This window comes from Parastagonospora nodorum (genome assembly GCF_000146915.1).
Source record: "Parastagonospora nodorum SN15 chromosome Unknown scaffold_48, whole genome shotgun sequence".
Taxonomy (NCBI): Eukaryota; Fungi; Ascomycota; class Dothideomycetes; order Pleosporales; family Phaeosphaeriaceae; genus Parastagonospora; species Parastagonospora nodorum.
The window spans coordinates 8,732-29,742 of record NW_001884596.1 but is presented as its reverse complement, the minus strand read 5'-3'; the positions used below and the strand labels follow the sequence as shown (position 1 = coordinate 29,742).

Genomic DNA, 21,011 nt, shown 5'->3' with positions numbered 1-21,011 from the left:
AGAGTTGAGCAAAAGGGTATTGACGACGATTCCTGTGGTTCTTGCGATGCTACGAAATGTAGAACGTATTATGTATCCTACCCGAGCAGATCAGGTTGTAGCTGAATCAATAAAACTCTCTACGAGAGTGGGCCGACAGCGCGGCCTGTTGGGGCGCTGCATGGCTAGTCAAAGTACTTCTAGCAGCAGTGCGTATACGCAACAGCCACTGAACTCAGATGTAGCCCAGGATGCTGTTGGAAACTTTGCTGTATTGTTTGCTTCACACCACACAGCGCTTTGCCCCCATCCTGGTGTACATATCCTTCCACTCTTTTCCACTCGCATCTCGCAGCCCACTGGACCATTGCGCGGATCCAGTTTTCTCGTTCTTAGATCGCTCGCTGTCGATAGTAGACACGGGGTAAGTTGTGTTTGCTGCGTTTGATAAGTTTTGGATAGCAGTCGTTGTTGTGAAAGAGGAAGCTTACCAATTCCAAATGGGCGAAAATTCTCATATATGTTCTCCCAATTCCCAGCAGGGACCTCATATGGCTCATGCTGTATGGATGGAATCAGTATGCTATCTTAAATGGCCTCGAATTACGAACTCTTACCATGATTCCAGTATAAGGAAATTCATTCATGGCCCCCTTGTGCCACCAGAGCTGACCTTTCATATGCACCTTAGCATGCGCAAACTGGTGCAATCCTTCCAAAGTTTTCTAGTAGCTTCTAGTCACCTGAGTCAGGCCTTTAGAATCTTGTCTCTCTCCGTCATCCTGTGTGCTCAAACCTGGTGTGTTTCCTAGAAACCCATATTGTTCGCGGTTCTCATTGGCGTCGCGCCACGTAGCCTGGAAGTGTTCGCTCAGCACCTTGCTTCCAGGCGAAAACCAACCATTAGGATGGCTCCAGCTAGTAGCAAGTATGAAGACAACAATCGAGCCGGACGAGCCAGCCGTAGATGCGCCATCTGCGGGATCTGCCACGTGTATCGTCGACGGTCCACTTCGTTCGCAATTGGATTGGTGATGACATTGGTGGCTATCTTGTAGCCACCAAGTATGCGGAAAATGAGGAGAGTGCATGTGGGCAGGAGCGCAACGTTGCGAGGTAGTGATGTTACCAGAACGCACTGAATAGCGGCACCGAGAATGAGCCATGTTGAGACAGAATAATCGACAGGGTTAAAACTTCTGATGATTGTGAGGAAGCTGGACGTTGTAAAGGACGGTGCATCTAGGAACTTCTGTAATCTGCTGGACCTTCACCGCTCATCAATGTGACGGACAAATGGATATGTGTAAATGTCTCGTCTTCGCTCTCGTGCTTTGAAGGCCTCTCAGATCAACTACAGTAGTACAAATTCCGAGAAATAACGACATAGCGACGCACCAGGACATCGGATCAGTCCGACACAGCCTAGTCTAATCAGTAACCAGGGCCCCGAAGTTAACCTAGGAGGAAATCTGTCACGCCATGATTGGTTGATGCTTTGGGTGTAGTCAGTGACCCCACGCTTCAGGTGTGGCGTAACGCCTACCGCCTCGGTGCGTCCCTAACGTGTGATTACTAACATCCTTCCCAAGGTGAATTTCAGCATTATATTACTGAACAGCACAAGAAGCCATCACCAATTCACGCGCAAAATAACGGAGATACGACACCTGTTGCATGTATATTGCGGACCCATGAGATATCACCATTTGAAGGTTGATAACGGCGAAGATATCGAGGGCAGAGGGCCAAAAGACCACCTTAGTAGCAGTCGTTTCTCTAATCTGATAACCATCAAGAATACTGCGGCGCCATGAGGGGAAATATTTACTTTGATAGAAGGTGACTAATTCTAGCTGCCATGACAAGGTTGAAGGGGAGCGACAAGGAGAGATGTTGGACACCAACATCTCGCACCTTGTGCGTACCACCAACGCCCCATGCAACCAAAAGTTTATATACAGAATGTAAACTAGACGCAGCCGAAGCCAGCCTAGTAGTTCTCCGTGCATGAAGAAGGCCAGCCCGACGGTACTCGGCCCGAGGTTGTGCCGCAGAAATAGAAAGTGCCGTTGGATGCCGCAGCGTAGAAAAGAGCACCAGCGGATTCTGTACCATCTGGAATCTCGGTCTGCAGATGGCAAGTCAGTATGCAGAAATTATTGGAAATCTAGTCATCTATCTCGAGCGAATAACTTACGGTCCAGAGAGGGATTCCCTTGAAGTTCGAGTTTCCACAATGCCTAGTCGCGAGGTTTGCCGCACTTGCCTCATATGGCGGTCCGTCCCTCTTGCCGTTCTTGACTGCCTCTACGAGGTCCTTCTTCAATACGTGGACGCCGTTCTTCACCGGGCAGTCGAGGCTTTCGGGGAACTGGCGGTACAGATCGCCGGCTTGTCTAACTTCCAGGCCTGGGACAGCAGCTGCGGAAACGGCGGTGGCGCCGAGGGCGAGAGCGATGATGGAGTTTGCGTGCATGGCGAAATGTGGAGGTTGATCTGGATCAGGTTTCGATATGGCTGTTGCTGGTGTGGAGGGAAGTAATTGCGACAGTAATGCTAGTGAGAAAGCCCATTCTTTATATAGCGAGAGCTCCTCCAGAGCACGGATTTACAAGCAGGCGCCGAGACCACCACGTTGAGCTACCGGTTGGCCACCACCTCGCGAAGTCCGAGATATTTTGGCACTACAGTGGCTGAAGAGGCATCAAGAAACAACGCGCGGCTGCGCTAAAGTCCATGAACCTGGAGGAAGTTGGAAGGTCAGCACCACGGGGAGGCGCTAGAGAACGGCAGCTAGCCAACTTCAGTTAGGTTATTCTCCTGCAGTTACAGCGAAAGTGGTGCATTCGGCCCGGGGGGAGGGGCATAATTAATGCCCGTGGAGCGAAATTATTCCTGCGCGTGTTGTAACAAATAAGCCGAGCAGGCATTACCTACTTGCAACGCCGAGTGGCTGTGTTGATGTTCTGCGCTACCTTCCCAGGAAGGACCGACGATACCAGCTAGGTCTACTTTCGTCTGTCACCATAGTACAAGCCGCCTCGACCTTCTGTTTTGGTGGTCCTTTCCAGATCCTCGTATTCCACCAAGCTGCTGACGCATCGACCATCACACGATGTCGATCCCTATTCGACACAATGTACGCATGGACGGGGCATTTCCGGGCTCATGATAGCATGACCGGACTCTATTGCACCGGATACGGAGAAAATAGAGTGCTGGTGTCGCGTTGCATCACCTTACAGTTTTCGAAGAGGCTCCGAAATTGCTTTACCTCCATCCGTTCACTCACCTCCTTAGCATAGTCTCGAAGTAAATTAAATTATCTGCGAGTACGATATGTGGAGACTAGGACCAACCTGTAACCAGTTCTATCAGTGGACCTGTCTACTGTGGTAAGCGCTGCAGCTACAATTGCGCTATGGTATTATCTCGATATACTATATTCTGCGCGCGAGCAGAGGATACCCATGGTAGAAGCGCATTCGTCCAACCTTCGTCTCGCGACTGCCTGCCGCGGCCTACCGTAGGTGTAAGACTGCATGTATTTCTATCTCTAGTAGCCATTGTTTGCGGGATTTCATCGGTGCGGACTTCAGTCGTGATTAGAAGACGATACGACAAGCGCGAGAGTTACTGTGTCGTGCAGCGATTATATAGATATGTCTATCTGGCGAAGAGAGTATTGCCCCGTATCCTCCGTCCCAGACTCGCGCAGACGGGCCGATACACCTCAGTTGCAGTGTTACGGGCCGTCGAATCCTCGTGAATGCTTACTCATTTTGCTCAGATGATGAGTTCCAATTGACGTGCATTTAGGTCCTTTGCGTAATCTGGTAGTCGTTCCTCATGTAAACAGCAGGGAATCATGCATGGTAACGACTTTCAATAAGGCTTGTTACGATAAAGCATGTCTGATCCACGCAAAAGCAGTACAAGAGTTTTGCAAAGATACTTCTTACCAGCTCACTGTTTGGTGCGATCATTAGCAGCAGATTATCGAGATCGGTCCTCATATGCTCAGTAGAATCTGCATGTACGTAGAAGACGTCGCGGGCGAGGTTCAGGCTCTGACCGTACCGGTGCACACATTTACGGGCTCTATGAGGAATTAGCGGTGCCAATGACAATAACGGCAAAGCATGAGAGTGGGGGAGAAGACGAACTCGAAGCCTCTGGAGTCGAGCCAATATGTAACGACGACTTGGTTGTTGTTCGCCATCATCACTTCGAATCGAACATGAGAGGTAGCACGAGCAACGTAATTAGGGCAAGGTCTACCGCATTCCTGCACGTTGCCGACAATGTCGTTATCCCTGAGATATATATCAACATACGCATTCACATCGTTCAAAAGGCTCCAATCAACCAAGTCTACGGCATCAGGTTGCCGCATGACGTTGAAGCAGTGGTATGAATGGCTCTTGTCCATCTCTCTTCCTTCTGTCAATTCCTCTACGGCCTTCGCGGCGTTGTCGCAATTGATCGCAATGTCGACACAAACTTTGGCGTCGGCGCACAATTTGATGATATCCATATTAAGCCCCGTGATGCCTGCCTCTAGTAGTTATGCTGACAATGCAGCCGAACCCACAATCGACATCGATGCACCTGGCTTCAGTCATGATCTCGAAGATGGGTTTGTTGGGTCGTAGTGCGCCGCCCGTCACGGTAAGGCCGTACTCTTCAATGCCAAAGAGTCAAAAACGAGTGGCGCTACACTAGGCGCATGCTGCTTGCCATGCCTTCAGAAGGGTCGAGTTTGCACCGCGGAGAATGTTCACAGTAGAAGCCAAAGATGGGAGCCGCGAGAGGATGAAACCTCGGCCTTGCATAGGGTGTTGAATAGCCATGCATCTATGATTGTGATAGTTCAGGTATTGTTGACGTCGTTCTTTGAGCGTGACAATGCGGATGATCGTGGCCGGGCTGCCAGGAAGGAAGTAGCCGCGAGCAACCTTGATTTTTGGTGACAGTGAGTCAAAAGGCCCGAAGATGGACAAGCGTTACATGTCGTCTTGCATCAAAGCGCAAACGCTTCAGCACATCGCTTAAGAGACATATGAGGGCGGCTGAGACAGTAAACAGAAATCCGAGTCCCCGTCCGCACGGAGCGATCCAGGTGCTCTGAATGCTGGAAACAATACGTAAGCACGACTCTTCAGTAAGCTCAGAATCTTGTCTTGTTCATTCGCAGCGCTTACCGGTACCACTAGATGATGTTGCTTTTTTCAGCAAGGCAAAGCCAAGCCTTTATCCATTCGATTTTGGCCTGATAGCTTCCTGTTTTTAACACGTTTTGGGGCTCTGTGGTTAGTGCATCGGACCTTGGGACGTCATCGCTCGCTTAAAACGCAGCCTCGTGGCCGTGATCGCGCTTCATTAATTTTCACATCTTTCAAATGTCCAGACTTCTCCTTTTTGCACATGCTCAGACTGGTTCGACGTCTCGTAGCAATCTAGCATTCGATGGCTACATTCCGGATCACAAGGACATATACTGGTCAAATAAATGCATATAAATGCATATCATCGACATCGAGCTTCGCATGGACGAGAAAGTATCCTAATTCTCCCTTGCTCTGTGTGTTGCTACCACTAGAGCTAAAATAAAGGGGCAATGATATCAGAGTATTTCGGGCTAGTTGGTATAGTCTAGTCCGACTAGTATCTCCTGGAGGCTTCTAGCCACGCTTCTGTACAAATGAGTACAGGTATACTGATCACCGCTATCTCCGGAAAGCCTGAAGACCAGCCTCAGTGGCTCTTCTGGACCTCATCTCATAGGTTTGGCGCACTTTAGAGCTGTCGGATACCTTGATCTAGCGAGAGCACGACGTTGGACATCAGTTCCTGATAGCCCACGCTTACCCCTATCGACTCCGGTTCTTAAAACGTGGTTTCAACATAAACCTCCGCATTGCCAGATCGAGGCCGCTTGTCCTGAGTCTCGGGTTCGGAGCATACTGACAACGACCAAACCTCTCTCGCTATACGCTCGTTTGCTGAAACAATGTTGACTCTTCTCCGCGCTTTTGCGGTTTGCACCGTCATTGTCCAAATTGCTTTGGGAGCTCCAGCTTCCCAGGCCATCAGCAAAAATGCTCGTTGTGGAGCATCCTTTGGAAGTCTCACTTGCAAGGGCGGTTCATTCGGTAATTGCTGCTCGCAGTACGGTCACTGTGGTTCAAGCAGCGCGTATTGTGGTCAAGGTTGCCAGTCCGGCTACGGAACATGCAGCTCCTCACCATCTGTACCTCCTCCAACGCAGATAGTGTCCACTGATGGTCGATGCGGTACTGCTCGTGGTATCAGCTGTTCAGGTTCAAAGTTCGGGGACTGTTGCAGGTGAGTACACGACTGGACACTCTATGAAGCAAAGCTTTGGCTGAACGAGTATAATCATAGTGATCATGGGTGGTGCGGTCGGTCGGCAGCATACCGTGGAAAGGGATGCAATCCGCTCTACGGAAATTGCACCGACGGGCAACCTTCTTCAACACGCGCCATTCCAAGCCAGAGCTCTGTTCGCTCTGTCCCGTTGCCGTCTTCGTCTCAATTCGTCGTGTCAACCAACGCTCGCTGTGGTAGTGCATACGAAGCTTTCCCGAAAGGCATGACCTGTCGTGGCTCCAAGTTCGGCAATTGTTGCAGTCAATACTCATACTGGTATGCATAGTTAAACCTTTCCTGGTCTTTATGTTGTGCTGATGCTCCCGTAGTGGATCTGGAGAAAGCTATTGTGGTAAAGGTTGCCAACCAGGATTTGGCAACTGCGATGCCAGGCTATCGGCGCCTGTCAGCAGTTCGACATATCTCGCATCAACTTCGAAGACCTCCATGATCGAGGTGACCTCGACTTCCTCTGCCACGAGCACATTTGCATTACCGTCATCAAGTTTCACGCCTGATGTATTTTCATCGAGTTCCACGCCTGTCGTATCCTCATCGAGTTCCATAAGCGCACTATCCTTGATAGCGGTTGATACACCATCTCTCGCATCGTCTGTCGCAATATCGAGTGGCTCCTCAGACGTCCAGTCGACCACTACTCAAACTTCCTCATCTACACTATCCCAAACACCTGTGCTCAGTTCCTTGGTTGGTTCGCCGATGCCAACACCAACAACAACACTAGGAGACTCTCCCAGCTCGTCAGTCGTTCCGACTGTCGATTCATCCACCACAGTCTCATCATCCGAAGTCGCAACTTCCACACCCACGTCATCCTCTGAAGCCTCCATTTCGACCCCTATATCCTTGATCGATAATCCTTCTACAACTGTGGCATCAACGAGTAGCGTGCTGAACACACCTGCACCTGCACCAACATCCCTGCTTTTGAATGGTGATTTCGAAGCAACTGCAGCGGCAGACATCGCATGGAAGATCAGATTGGGCGGACCGACCTACAACTTCATGACATCTGATACGATCACAGCGCCATACAGCGGTACCCAAGTGGGCTCCTTGACTTACTCGGCCAACTCCGCGCCTTTCATCGCTATGTCTGGCCAGAACATAAACCTGCGCGCTGACACGAACTACAAGCTTTCAGCCGTAAGTGCACTTACGCAATACGAACAATCCATTTACTGACACCTTATGATAGCACATCAAGTCTAGTATGGCCAATCCTCCTTGCTCAATGACCTTCACCATATCGCAAACAACTGGTACCAGCGTACTTAAAGTAATCTCAACGACAGCGGCGGATGCCATCAATACCGAGTGGCAGGAGGTTACCGGATCTTATTTGCATGGCTCTGCAGATCTTACTCTGTCTATCAATGTAAGAACGCTCTGTACTCGTACGATTATCAATCCAGTCACGTTCCATATAGATGCTATTACGTTTATAGTGGTATAGATTTAAAATATATAGTGATGTTGAAGCAGCTTTAGCGGCAGACATTGTTAGCAGTAAACAAGCCTTAGAATGCTTCCAGTAGTTTAACTAGTTGCTCTAAGATATGATTAATAGTATGCGTCTGGCCTTCACTCAGCTTGCTTGCTGATGCAGAAATGCTCTCAAGTGTCTTCAGAAGGAGCACTGCTTGGCTTTTGCATAAACCAAGCATCTGATGCCCTTGCTCTAAACTGACGGATACCAAATAGCCACGTCGCAGCGCTTTGAATCTAGCCATAGTCGATGACCCGCACAAGTCAGCCAGAACTTCGGCATGCGTTGCGATGCTGGGAACGAATTGTTCGCCCAATCGCGCCATTGCAGCGACCGCGAATCGTCTTTTTTGCTCAGTGAGCACACCAGAGGGATCGACGGACGTCAACTGACGATATAGGAACGTAAGGTCATTGCCGAACGTTGTGTGCAGGTCCGTGACCTTGTAAGCCATCGCGACCGCAAAATCGTAGAATTGACGCAACTTATCGCTGTTGAATCCAGGAACATGAAGCTTCCCAATGGCAAACTTCTCTACCTTCTCAGCAATGGTGGGGTCCTGGAGATGCGTGATCGCAAGAAGATCGGCTGTGACATCGCGTCCACTGGAATTCATCAGAATCTTGTCGCCACCAGGATGGAAGCGAAGATACTTCGTTGCATCGTAAACGCGCCCGTTCGCGGCAAACCAAAAACCGACATCCTTGCTAGAATGCTCCACAAGCGTAGAAATACAATAAGTCTGGCCATCGGACTTGGGCGCATTCGACGTCGCTACAATGGGGGGCTCAGATAGCTTGCCTTCCGCAAGACGCTCCTGGCGTGATTTTTCCAATTCTTCATGGACGCGATGCCACTCCTGCTGAGCGACGTCCCCATTGAAACCGGCGATGGTCGCGGAACGCCCCACCTTGAAGGCCATGGGCAAATAGGCGAAAACCTTGCGCCGGTGCAAACCCAAAAGCCCCATGGGGCCACAGTACCGCTCCTTCATGAGTTCCCACGATTGGCGCAATGCAGGGTGGTTCTTGTTTACAACGAACGTCGCAATGTCCACCTCTGCCGCCGCCGAAATGACATTCCGCCAATTTTGAGGATAGTTCCTTCGAATGCGCTGCGCTTCCTCACCCAGCACCGCGTTGTAGGATGTGCGACCAATGAAGTTATCCATGAGGTGAAATAATGGGGAAGCCGTGCCACCAGGGCCAGGAACATCTGCGCTGAGCGGTACAGCAAGAGGTGCCACGGACTTGGCCCACACAACAGGATCGACGTGGGACTTGCGCGTTGGATTGGGCGCAATTTGCATGAGCGACTTGCGCCCGATATCACTCAACACGTCGGACATTCTCTTCAGCACCGCCGCCAATGCTGCAACATCGTCGCAGAGCACCGCAATCTGTGCGTCAACAATGGAATTCAGCAACGGGGTAGCACGTGATAGAATCTCTGCCTGCGTCAAGTAAAAGACACGCTCTTCAGCAGTGTCTACGGTGGGAACCAGAAGCTCAAGATTCTCGACACAAAATTCGGCCCCAGCAGCGCTTCTTTTCTTCCAATTATAGACGATGAGGTCAATGTAAGATAACGCCGGCTTTTCGCGTCCTAGGCGTCTGGTTATTTCGGTCCAAGGTTGAGATAGACACACGGGAAGCGGCGCAGGGCCAGCCATGTCGGCGTGAACGTAGGCATGCGAGACAATTGATACAAGTGTCGAGGCCCGTTGTAGATACTTGTCGGGCAGCGACTTCACGTCCGTTGGCAGCACTGCCAAACGGTCAACTGTTGCGCGCAGCGTCTGGTCGCGCAACAGTTCAGGAAGCGACGCTGCGAGCTGGTCCCACGAGCGGAAGCGCTCAGGCAGTTGTGTCGCTGGACTGATAGACGGCATGAAGCCGGATTCGTAAGAGAGAAATCCTTCGTTTTCGTGCTGGTTCGCCTCATTGATCCGCTGCGCACAATCAATTGCTGCAGCGCAAGGCGAGCGTGGACTAGGCTGTAGGTTTGCAATAGCCGTCGAGGATGTATAAACACACAATAAAGACATCTTGTAACAGTGGACTAATCTCATCAGCTATCAGAAAAGATGGCGAAGTTGAGCAAGATTCCGCTACTGTATATCCATCCAACTTATATACGCACTCGCCTATTACAGCGGTGAATGAAGGTCTGAAGATCGCCGCGCCGTGCAAGATAGCACCCGGGGCATTAAACAGACGACGTCATCTTGCCAATCCGATTCCGGCGCTCGATAGCCAAGAGCAAACACGCCGGCGTATCGATTGTGAAAATTTGGGTACGTGTCGATAACCGGAGTGCCACTAAGTAGCTTTCCACAACAACGAGCGTGAAAAGTAGAACTTCTTGCGTTTCTTAGGTAGGGATACTTTCGAGTACGAGTTGCTTGAACGAGGCTTGAGAAGCGTATAGGGAGGCATCGCGTAGGTGTTGCGACATGGACGAGCTCAGGTAGCTGTTGGTATTGCCGATCTTAAGAGCATTATAGGCAATGCCGAAACGTCTTCGACCGTGGAAAATAGATCAAGGCGGCTTGGAGTCGATGTCGCGAGCCCCGAAGATGTGACCGAAGACAGGGTTCCAGTACCGCACGATTTCTTCGGTGAAGGAAGTGGGTTCTCCCCAGCGATAGCATGTTCCAGAATGGGAGGGTTGTATGGACACTGACCGGCGGCACCTGGGCTGCCGCTTGACGGTAGTGGAGGAGGCTTGTCGTTTCGAATGGGATCGCCGTGAGCGCTGTTGCCGCCGTAATTAGAAGGACCTGCTGGCGGTGGCCCGCCGGCGGTGGGAGGACCTATCGCCCATTGGCGGTTCTTCAGGCCTTCCACCCAAATCCTCTGCTTCTTGCGAATGGCTAAGATGACGCGGCTGCCTCTTGACTCCCATCAGCTGTGGCAGATGCACCGGCTCTGGTTCGAGCGAGCCCAGCTGGATGTTTATGAAGCGCTACACTTTCCATTTCGAGAGGATCGCGCCCGGGTCACCATGCCATTCGAACGTCCACGGCGGGCCGATGCTTCCATTCTCCTTGTGATCCAGTAGCGTCCTCTGGTGCCTCCTTCGCTTGGGATACCGGCGCAGTATGCGGCGTACTGGCTCAGCAAGACAGGCATGCGAGCCTTCGGGGGCGACGTCTTCCGCCTCTCCTGTTGCCAGCGGCGCCCGTAGTCGATGAAGAAGTCGAGCCACGTGGGGAGATGACGAGGCCGGGATCTCTAGCGTTGAAGACGTCGTGGTCGGCGGCGCACAAGTATGTATGTACATGGCATTATCGAAGTCGCCGAGTGTCGTCTCGAGGCTTAAAGCTTGGACAAGTCGGGCGCAACGGACTTAACGAGGACGTGGCAGCGCGCAGGTAGTATCGAATCTCACACACGCAGCATTCTGCGTAGCTTGTCTGCAGTTACTCCCTGTACCGTACACAGGTTCGCGAACGTCAGTTTGCTCACCGTCGACTTCTTGTTAGGTGAGGAGCTGCGAGAGGTGGCATCGTCATCTCGGGCGTGTCTCGTACCGTGCAGGGCCTTCTGCAGCGACGTGGTCCTAGCTCAATTCGACGCCGGCCATTCGTCTATCTAGGCTGCACGCCAGCGCTGAGCCCCGCGCGCACGTGCTTGCGGCTGAGCTCCAACACACAGCCTGGAGCGCGCTCTAATTCTCCAAAGCCTTTGTACGCAATGATTTACGTCTCAGAGAACACGCAGTGATAACAAGTAGTGTATATTGTTCCTGCTACACCTTCTCCTTAGTCGATCTAGTCAGGCTTCGCGTGCTCTCCGCTTCGTCCTCTTCATCCTTTCCCGCAGATCCATGACGGCTTCCACATGAACTTTTCTTGTCGTCAAAATTGATGTTTACACAGTGAAGCTCTTGTATATCAAGCGCAAGATTCGCACGCTTGTTGCTCCGCAATGACCAAGATCGACCTCCTTGGGTAATGTGATGGATCAAAGGCCGCAACGTAGCAAGATTTGCTGCAAAGACAGAAACGCCGACTTCGACTGTTGACCAAAGGGAAATGTCCACAGTGGCATCTGTAAACTCCTGTGTCAGTTATGCACAACGATGATGGGTTGATGAGTGGAGACTCACACAAGAAGTCTGCCTTTCTGAAGTTTTTAATGTATGGCATACGCACGAGCGCAGCATAACTCGCTCTGTAGTTTTGTTAGCATCACTTCTTTCGAAACTTCTTCTCTGTACATACATGCAAGCCATAGCCAACAATGGAGCAATCAACATCTTTGTCCGCCGATCAACTTGCAGATTCCAAGTCAAAACAGCCACCAGAACTCCGTAGGCGACATCCGTCAAAGCAGTCACAGTCCCGTATAGATAGGTGAGCTTGATGATCACCTCTATATCAATACACCTGCCATTCGTTTCTCCTTGCAACCTGGTCCAGAAGAAATCGACTGGGCTGCATTGGAACATGCTAACAAAGAGAAATACGAAGCCAACTACTGCGGCGAGGAGGGTGATGACGTATGTTGCGATGCGATGGAATCTCATGACGCCAGCAATGCGGAGAAAGAAGAAGCCGGCGGAAATTTTTGCCAACGTAATGGAGCACGCATACGCAAGGAAGCAGAGCCACCAGCACTATTAACTTATTAGTAACGTTTGTAAGCCTAATACGAAGAAGAAGACAACCTACACGCATGGCGTGAACTGAATCTTGTACTGAAATGTCTGTTGTTCGTTGACCAGTCCCGTAGTGTATACCTGTAAGTAGAGTTCCGGTGTACCACATATGTATCACCTATGGGGCTGTCAATACGTCTGTATAGATTGTCGAGAAAAGGGAAAAGCTCACAAATGCCATAGAAATGAAAGTGTCATCCAAACCCCAACTCTTAACGAGCCGGATACGTACATAACAGCGTAGGATGAACGTAAAGATGCTTAGAGCTCCTAGAGTAGCGCAGGTTCCTTTGAGCTTTTCGGGAAGTGGGAGACCCATATTGGAGAGATGTAGTGATTGATAGATGCTGACGTATCGCGATTGTACATGCAACTCTTATAGTCACAGGAAAACTCGGGGTCTTTCGTCTAGATGCAATCGGATCCCGCCTTATACATCAAGATCTTTATTGGTGCAGAGACTCAACAGGTGATCACAACAGATCGCTAGCGCTTCAGTCTAGTTAGTTGTGGACAAAGAAAATACCCCATGCGACGCAAACGGACCCGCAAGCGAGAGCTAAGCCAAAGACGTTCCGTTCACAAACTCAGCTCAGCCTGTGCTCTTAGCACAACCAGAGAATTACTGCTTATGATCAGAAATGCTTAACGTACCTTACGGGTTCGTGCATCACATAGGCCTATGTATTACTTTTGCTAAGCCTCTACTAAAACTACTCTATTCTAGCGTAGTAAGTAGTAGTAGTATTATAGTATATATATTATGTATAGTAAGCAGTAGTAGTATTATAGTATATATATTTTATATAGTAAGCAGTAGTACTATTATAGTATATATATTATATATAGTAAGTAGTAGTAGTATTATAGTATATATGTTATTATTTTAGAAAAAAAGTAGAATTATGCTATAAGCAGCAGATGCATATAACGCAGTAGAGTAGTAATAAAGAAAGATAATAGAACAGGCTATATACCTAAGACCTTAATATAGTAGTAGACAGTAAGTAAAATTTAATAATATAATAAAGTAGATATTTATAATATATAGCAGCAGTAACTTATACTATAAATTCTTATAATAATAAAGCTATAGTAGCTTAAGCGCTTATATAATTAAGTACTAGGCTTAAGTAGGCTTAGAGTCTATTAAATTGTTCTAGTAAGATTATATACTCTATCTAAGCGTGCCTTTAACTTAGCTCTTAAACTAGTATAGAGTAACCTATATACTAAATAGTAGTTCTATAGCTACTAGTATAGAGTTATTTTAGATTTCTAAATAGTAGCTTACTTACTTAAGCAGAGCTAGCTAGTTAGTAAGCAAAGAAAATAACTTTATAAGTAATATTTTAAAGACTATCTAGTAGCATATAGAGGTAACTATATTACTACTTAGTTATTTAGAGTTTTAGAAGCTAGAGGTTGTTACTAGGTAGTAGGCTAAGCTAGTAATATAGTTTTATAAAGTATATAAAAGCTAAGTAAGCTTATAATCTGCTATTATAATAAGATTAAAAATTATTATTTATTCTAGATATAAATGCAAAGTAGAGGTATTATTAAGAAATTGTTAGTACTCTAGTACTAAGAACGCCTTCGGCGTTCTAAGCAGGCCTAGTATAGCTGCTAGAGAGCTAGTATATAGAGTAGAGAGAAAATTGCTTCTTACTAGTAGTAATTTATCTATTCTTTATAATAATCTTATTAGTTATCTTTATTATTACTTACTTCTAGCTATAACTCTTTAGTATTATCTTAATATTTAAATTGCTTACTTTATATAGCATAAAGAAAGAGTAAATATATTATCTAATCTTTTATAAGCTCTTACTATAAGAGCAGTAGCTATATAGAATTAGAGTCTGCTCTTCTATAATCTATAGAAAGAAAGCGCTATAGCTTAGGCTTAAGAGGTTCTTAATAATAATATTAAAGACTTTATACTTCTTACTCTTATAGAGAAATTAAGCATAGAAGTAACTAAGCCTAATACTGCTTAACTAGCTAATAATAAGCTATAAGAGCCTATTTTCTCTTAATTTAACTAAGAAGAAAATAAAATATATAAAGAGATTAAGAAACTCTAATAACTAAAGGCTTAAGCTTTTCTAGAAGAGAAACTAGTTTTCTTAAGAGCTATAAAGGCTTATTATAATTTAGATAACTATAAGGCTTTTAACCTTAAGTAACTAGTAATAATACTACTAAGTTTATCTTAAAGTAATATATTAGGCTTCTTACTAAAGCCTAAACCTCTAATATACTTTAAGAAGAAGAACTAGATATAATATAACTACTAGAAGAGAGACTATAAGTCTTACTTTATAACTTTATCTTAAGCTTTTCTAATAGAAGCTTTAATAGTTATATTTAGGCTATACTATATCTTAGAAAATATAAGAATACTTTAAGATAGTTACTGCTTCTCTTCTACTATATCTCTAGAATAAGTACTTACTTAAGTAGAATTAAAAGTAGTTATACTTAATTTACTTAAAACTTTAGCAAAATGCTTCTAAGAAGCATATAATTATATCTACTTTATAAGATAGAAACTAAACTAATTCTTAATAGATCTGCTAAACTATCTTAAATCTCTTTAGAAAGAACTAAGCTTTATAAATATAGAAGTAATAAAAGTTATATAGTACTATTTAGCACTATAATAAGATATATAAGATAATCTTATAAAGATTCTAGTTAAGTAGAGAAGTACTCTAGCTACTCTAGAGAAATAAGCAAATATAGTCTAGCAAAGAGTAACTAGATACTAAACTATAGTAAATATTCTAGTATAAACTTCTTATAGTTAACTAAGAAAGATCTCTCTAAATATAGAGAGAGCTTAAAACCTCTTAAAAAAGGCTAAGTATACTAGAATAGGCTATAATAGGCTAAAGTAGGCACTAGTAAGTAGAGCTAAATCTAACTATTCTAAGCTAACCTATTATAACTATAATAAGATTAGCTATATTAGTCTAGACTACTCTAACTCTTATAAGCTTTAAGCTAGATCTCTCTAATAGAATATAGAAAAAGATAATAGGCATAAGTCTTAGAGATCTACTTTACTGCCTATATTAAGTTTAATCTAGACTAAAAGAACCTTAGCACTCTAAGAGAAGCTATATTATTAGTACTCTCTTAGCTAATAATAGTAAAGAGAGTTATTAGTGCCTTAAGCGTTATAGATATTTTTCTAGATCTAAGTTCTTAGTTAAATCTAATATTATCTAAACTTACTAAAGAGTAAAGTTTAGAGATTATCTTATTAATTAGCTTTCTAGTAGAGAGAGTTAGTAAGAAGAACTTTACTATCTATAGTACTATAGTTATAGACGTAGTTATTATTAACTCTTATAGTAAGAAAAAGAATTATAAGATCTCTTTTATTATTACTAATCTAAAAAGATATCTAATTTATCTTAGCCTCTCTTAGGTAAATAAATATAACTTAAAGATTAATATTTTAATATAAAGACTTCTTTATAGAGAGTATAAAGTAAAGAATATAATATTTATACTATAAGATAGATATTAAGAATATAGAAGAGTTTAAAAGAAGTATATAAAGCCTATATGCAGATATATATACCTTTCTAGTAAGCTATATAGGCTCTGCTACGCTAGAATAACCTAGTATAAGTTAGATCTTCTTAGATTATACTAAGTTTATAGACGTTAGCTCTAAGAAGAACTCTAAGATTCTAGCAGAATATAGTAAGTATAATCTAATAATTAATTTAGTGCTTAAGAAAGATTCTTTCTATTATCTATTATATAACCTCTCTTCTATAGAGTTAAGTATATTAAGAGCATATATAACTAAGTATTTGTAGCATAGCTAGATATATTAGTTAAAGTTACTAGTAGGCGTATCTATACTATTTATTAAGAAGAAAGATAGAATAATATAACTCTATATAGACTATAGAGATCTTAATAAAATTAGTATTAAGAATTAGAGTTTACTACTCTTAAATTATAAAGTCTTTAGAATATCTCTCTTAAGTAAAGTAGTATATAAAGCTTAATATAAGAGAGGCTTATTATAGAATTAGAATTACTAAAAGTAATAAGTAGAAGACTACTTTCTATATAAAATATAGCTATTTTAAGTATATAGTAATGCTATTTAGTCTTATAAATACTCTAGCTTAGTTCTAAGCTTATATTAATAAAGCGTTAGCAGGCTTAGTAGATATTTTCTATATTATCTATTTAAATAATATCTTTATTTTCTTAGATATAGAAGAAGAATATATAGTATATATAAAAGAAGTTCTATAGAAGCTATGCAATGCAAAGCTATATATAAAGCTAAGTAAGTATAAATAGTATACGTAGCATATAGAGTACCTAGAGTATATTATAAGTCTAGAAGAAGTTAGTATTAACTAAGATAAAGTTAAAATAATTTAGAATTAGCCTTTGCTATGCACTATACGCAAGATCTATATCTTTATTAAGTTTATAAACTACTATAGATAATTTATTGCTAGTTTTAGCTATTTAGCGCTACTATTAACTATTCTAACTTAAAAGACTCTAGAAGTAGCTAGAAGTAGCCTATAAATATAAAGAGAAAAGAGTTAGACTCTTAAAATAAGCTCTAAAGATATTTAAGCTTTCTAAGCATTAAAGAACGTATTTCTTAATATACCTATCTTTATATATTTTAAATAAAAAAGAGAGACTAGAGTTAAAGTTAATATCTTAGAAGGCATAATATTAAGTATTCTAAGCTAGTTAGTACTATAAAATAGTAAGAAGCTCTAATAGAGACTAGTAGACTTCTACTTACGCAAACTTATTATAGCTAAGTATAAGTATAATATATATAACTAAGAACTACTTATAATTATTAAGAGTTTAGAATACTAGCATTAATATCTAGAAGAAATAATCATTTAAAGATCTTTATAGACTATAAAAACCTTAAATAGTTTATAGAGATAAAAACTCTAAACTATAGATAAGTAAGAGCTTACCTTATTCTCTTTAGATATAACTTTATAATTACTTATTAATCTAGTAAAATAAATTCTATAGATAGCTCTTTAAGACGCCTAGATTATATAGATAAGATATAAAAGCTATCTTAGAGAGTATAACTACGCTTTTATAAAATCTCTCTATAGAGCTCTATAGAAAGAAGAAAAAACTTCTTTCTTATTTTAGCTATATTAACTTAAGCAGTTATAAGAATAGAAAAGTAATAAGAAGCTATTATAATATTACGCGAACTCTATTAAGAAGACTAAAGCTAACCTATAGTATTAGAACTAGAAGCAGATAATAATCTATCTTTAGAGTCTAGTATAGATATACTAGATACCTTAGAACCTAAGTTAGGCTAAGAGAGACTATAATAACTTAAAAAGATATATAAGGCATCTAAGGTCCTTTATATAACCTCTAAAAAGGTAGAAGTAATATGCTAATATTATAATAATCTTCTTATAGGCTATTTTAGTATAAGGTAGATAATTAAGAAATTATAGTACTACTATACTTAGAAAAGCCTTAGAAAGAATATAAAGAAGTACTATTACTTCTATAAAGTATATAAGAGAGTAAAGCTAGCCTGCTATAAGCTATATAAGTTGCTAGCACTACTACTACCTCTAATAAGTCTATAGAAAGATATTATAATAGATTTTATTACTAAACTCTCTCTAAGTAAAGTATTAGGCATAGTCTATAATGCTATACTAGTTATTATATGCAGATTAACTAAGATATTCTATTATATCTCTGCTTAAGAAGATTAGAATAGAGTAGACCGATGCGTAAGCATAGATTTATAAAGTTATATACTTATATAGCATTCTAAAGTAAGTAATTTTAGATAGAGGCTCTATTATAAACGCGAAATACTAGAATATATTTTAATACTATATAAACTTAAGAAGAGTTCTAACTTTCTTCTTCTATCTATAGATAGATAGATAGATAGAAAAATAGAACTAAACTCTAGAATACTACCTGCGTTGCTATTATAGGCTTAAGCAAGATAACTAGATATTATAGTTATCTCTTATAAAGTTTGCGTATAATAATAGCAAATATATAGTTATAAATATAATATCTTTCTAAGTAAACTAAGAACTAGACTCTATTAGACTAGATTAGCCTAAAAGACTACTTAGAGATAGAGAGTTACTTAGAGCAGCTAAGCTTACTAAAAGAAAACTAGTAATAATTACTACTTATAGATTAAAGATCTTTATAGCAAATAAGTACTAGAAGAAATACGCAAATAAACAAAGGCTGCTTATCTTATTTAAAGAAAGAGATAAGATTATAGTTTCTACTAAAAATATGCAGTTAACGTAACTAAAGAAGAAACTAGACTAGAAATTTACTCTAAGAGTTATTAAAGAATAGATAAGCTCTTTAGCATTTAGAGTTAAGCTTAAGAGCTTTCTAAATATATACTCTATCTTTTATATTTTCTTATTAGAACTATACGATTTGCCAATAAGTAAAATTCTATACTCTCTAACTAATATTATAGATACTCTATGATAATGTTAGAAGTAATAATATCTATAAAGTAAATTAAAATTATAGATAGAAGAATAATAGGACAGCAGCTAATAAGAGTACGCTAGTTAAATAGAAAAACTACTCTAAAGATAAAAACTTATAGGAGCTTAGCTTAAATATTTTAGAAAATACTCTAAGAAAGTTCTAGAATACTATATCTGCCTAACTATAGCATAAGAAGTATAAGAATAGCTAAATAAATTAAAATATAGATATTAAGTATTAAGATTAACTTCTAAATAAAAGAAGAGAATAATAATAAATAAACTACGCCTCTTAGAGCTATTATAGCCTATAATAGACTATTCTAGATAGAAAGAAAATAATTAGTATCCTTAGAGATAAGCATTGCATAATAATTAAAATAAATTTAGAGATAAAAGAATCTAAAGATAGAAATATATTACTAAGTAAAGATAGAAGAAAGAATCTTCTTAGTATTTTGCTATCTAGAGATTACTAGGTAAATCTGCGCTAGAATAGCCTATAATAGCCTAGCCTAGGTTCTAAAGATCTAGGCGCTGCTCTTATAGTACCTACTAGCTATAGTCTAAGGTATAATATCTTAAAGAAGGGCTAAATTAGCTATAAAAGGCTCTACTAGAGTTAGATTTAGGTATTAAGGACTACTAGATGCTTCTTAGTACTATTAAGCTTCTTTTAAGCTTTATTAATCTTACTTATAAAGAGACTATGCTTAGCTAAGAGAATAGAGCTTCTATTCTTCTTTAAAGATATAATATCTACTTTAAAACCTTAGATTAGCTTCTTTAGCTCTCTCTTAGAGTTCTTATACTTTCTTACTCTATATATTAAGGTTAGTTTACGCTAATATGCTCTATAATAGCCTAACTTACTTTCTTATAGAAAGTACTAAGCTTATTCTTATTAATCTACTTAAGCTTAAAAATAGTCTTAGTAAAGATATTCTAATAAGCCTTACGCGTAGCAGCAATAGCCTTAGTAAAGTAATTATAGTAAATAGAGATATAGGCAGCGTTAGAACTATTATTAGAGTCTATAGCGCTGTTATAGTATGCTAAGTTCTCTATATAAAGTATAAATAGAGGCTTAGAATATAATTAGCGCCTAAATAGCCTATAATAGAGTATTATAGTCTATATAGAACTATATAAAATACTTACTTCTTTAACTGTATAGCTAGAGAACTATAGGCGTTTTAAATATTAGCTTTAAGTACTAAAATCTCTCTAGTATCTAGAGGCTATAGATTATAGACATACTAAGCAGCTACTATAGCTCTTACTAGCTAGCTCTTAGTAGCAGAGATAGTAGAGGTAGTAGTAATAGTTTAGTAGCAAATATTAATATAACTTAGCGCTAGCTTATTAATATTAGTAGTAATATTTAGAATCCTTCTAACGTAACTTCTTAGAAGGCTAAATATATTAGTTTATGCTATAATAAAGTATTCTAGCTTATAATAACTTACTACTATATAGTTAGAGTTACTAAAGAAGTAATAGAGGCACTTAAAGTATTAAGCAGTCTTTTTACTTCTAATCTTCTTTCTGCTAGAATAAGTAGAGGTTAAGATAGTTCTTAGTATTCTCTATAGCATTAGAGAAGTTTATTATAACGTAACTAAACTTACTAAGATACTTAAAGAGAGCCTATAGTAAAAGATGCAATATAGCAGTAGCATAGATAATAGGTGCGTATACTATTCTCTATTATATTATTTCTAATAGTAATTTAGTCTATATTAACTAATTTAGAAGTATTCTAGCTTAAATTAGCGTAGAATAGAAGCAGGTAGGCTTAATAAAGCTAAATTTAATAGGTATAGTAGCTATTACAGAACACTCTATATTCCGTTAGCGCTATAATAAGAATATAATAGGAATATTTCTAGCCCTAAATAGGAGGCTAAAATCTCCTATAG

The 21,011-nt window shown here is 41.4% G+C and overlaps 9 protein-coding genes across 9 annotated transcripts; 2 read left to right on the top strand and 7 right to left on the bottom strand.

The window, feature by feature from the left end:
• Nucleotides 1–262: 262 nt before the first annotated feature.
• On the bottom strand, nt 263–1,145 carry SNOG_16439 (hypothetical protein; the record flags this gene model as incomplete). The annotated part of the gene is made up of 3 exons (XM_001806503.1): nt 263–417; nt 471–540; nt 723–1,145. 3 exons carry the CDS (start codon nt 1,143–1,145, stop codon nt 263–265), a joined length of 648 nt encoding a protein of 215 aa, XP_001806555.1.
• Nucleotides 1,146–1,796: 651 nt separating this feature from the next.
• Nucleotides 1,797–2,534, bottom strand: SNOG_16438 (hypothetical protein). Its single transcript, XM_001806502.1, has 2 exons — nt 2,180–2,534; nt 1,797–2,110 (listed from the first exon to the last, which is right to left on the bottom strand). The coding sequence occupies exons 1-2, from the start codon at nt 2,456–2,458 to the stop codon at nt 1,973–1,975; spliced, it is 417 nt and encodes a 138-aa protein (XP_001806554.1). The 5' UTR covers nt 2,459–2,534; the 3' UTR covers nt 1,797–1,972.
• On the top strand, nt 2,496–2,713 carry SNOG_16437 (hypothetical protein; the record flags this gene model as incomplete). Its single annotated transcript, XM_001806501.1, has 2 exons — nt 2,496–2,541; nt 2,571–2,713. The coding sequence occupies 2 exons, from the start codon at nt 2,496–2,498 to the stop codon at nt 2,711–2,713; spliced, it is 189 nt and encodes a 62-aa protein (XP_001806553.1).
• Nucleotides 2,714–4,093: 1,380 nt separating this feature from the next.
• Nucleotides 4,094–4,519, bottom strand: SNOG_16436 (hypothetical protein; the record flags this gene model as incomplete). Its single annotated transcript, XM_001806500.1, has 2 exons — nt 4,094–4,298; nt 4,320–4,519. The coding sequence occupies 2 exons, from the start codon at nt 4,517–4,519 to the stop codon at nt 4,094–4,096; spliced, it is 405 nt and encodes a 134-aa protein (XP_001806552.1).
• A 1,476-nt stretch (nt 4,520–5,995) lies between these two features.
• Nucleotides 5,996–7,674, top strand: SNOG_16435 (hypothetical protein; the record flags this gene model as incomplete). Its single annotated transcript, XM_001806498.1, has 5 exons — nt 5,996–6,256; nt 6,298–6,330; nt 6,365–6,651; nt 6,705–7,542; nt 7,609–7,674. The coding sequence occupies 5 exons, from the start codon at nt 5,996–5,998 to the stop codon at nt 7,672–7,674; spliced, it is 1,485 nt and encodes a 494-aa protein (XP_001806550.1).
• Nucleotides 6,720–7,361, bottom strand: SNOG_20186 (hypothetical protein; the record flags this gene model as incomplete). The annotated part of the gene is made up of 2 exons (XM_001806499.1): nt 6,720–7,030; nt 7,067–7,361. The coding sequence occupies 2 exons, from the start codon at nt 7,359–7,361 to the stop codon at nt 6,720–6,722; spliced, it is 606 nt and encodes a 201-aa protein (XP_001806551.1).
• Nucleotides 7,675–7,916: 242 nt separating the features above from the next.
• SNOG_16434 (hypothetical protein) lies at nt 7,917–9,776 on the bottom strand (the record flags this gene model as incomplete). The annotated part of the gene is made up of 1 exon (XM_001806497.1): nt 7,917–9,776. One exon carries the CDS (start codon nt 9,774–9,776, stop codon nt 7,917–7,919), a length of 1,860 nt encoding a protein of 619 aa, XP_001806549.1.
• A 650-nt stretch (nt 9,777–10,426) lies between these two features.
• On the bottom strand, nt 10,427–11,170 carry SNOG_16433 (hypothetical protein; the record flags this gene model as incomplete). Its single annotated transcript, XM_001806496.1, has 3 exons — nt 10,427–10,521; nt 10,572–10,780; nt 10,857–11,170. The coding sequence occupies 3 exons, from the start codon at nt 11,168–11,170 to the stop codon at nt 10,427–10,429; spliced, it is 618 nt and encodes a 205-aa protein (XP_001806548.1).
• A 468-nt stretch (nt 11,171–11,638) lies between these two features.
• Nucleotides 11,639–12,869, bottom strand: SNOG_16432 (hypothetical protein; the record flags this gene model as incomplete). Its single annotated transcript, XM_001806495.1, has 5 exons — nt 11,639–11,940; nt 11,999–12,063; nt 12,114–12,508; nt 12,564–12,668; nt 12,783–12,869. The coding sequence occupies 5 exons, from the start codon at nt 12,867–12,869 to the stop codon at nt 11,639–11,641; spliced, it is 954 nt and encodes a 317-aa protein (XP_001806547.1).
• Between the last annotated feature and the right edge of the window lie 8,142 nt (nt 12,870–21,011).

Coding starts and splice junctions, on each gene's coding strand:
- SNOG_16438 (XM_001806502.1), bottom strand. CDS start 2,458: ATGCACGCAAACTCCATCATCGCTCTCGCCCTCGGCGCCACCGCCGTT. Junction 2,111..2,179: donor AGGGAATCCCTCTCTGGACC/GTAAGTTATTCG, acceptor TGCCATCTGCAG/ACCGAGATTCCAGATGGTAC.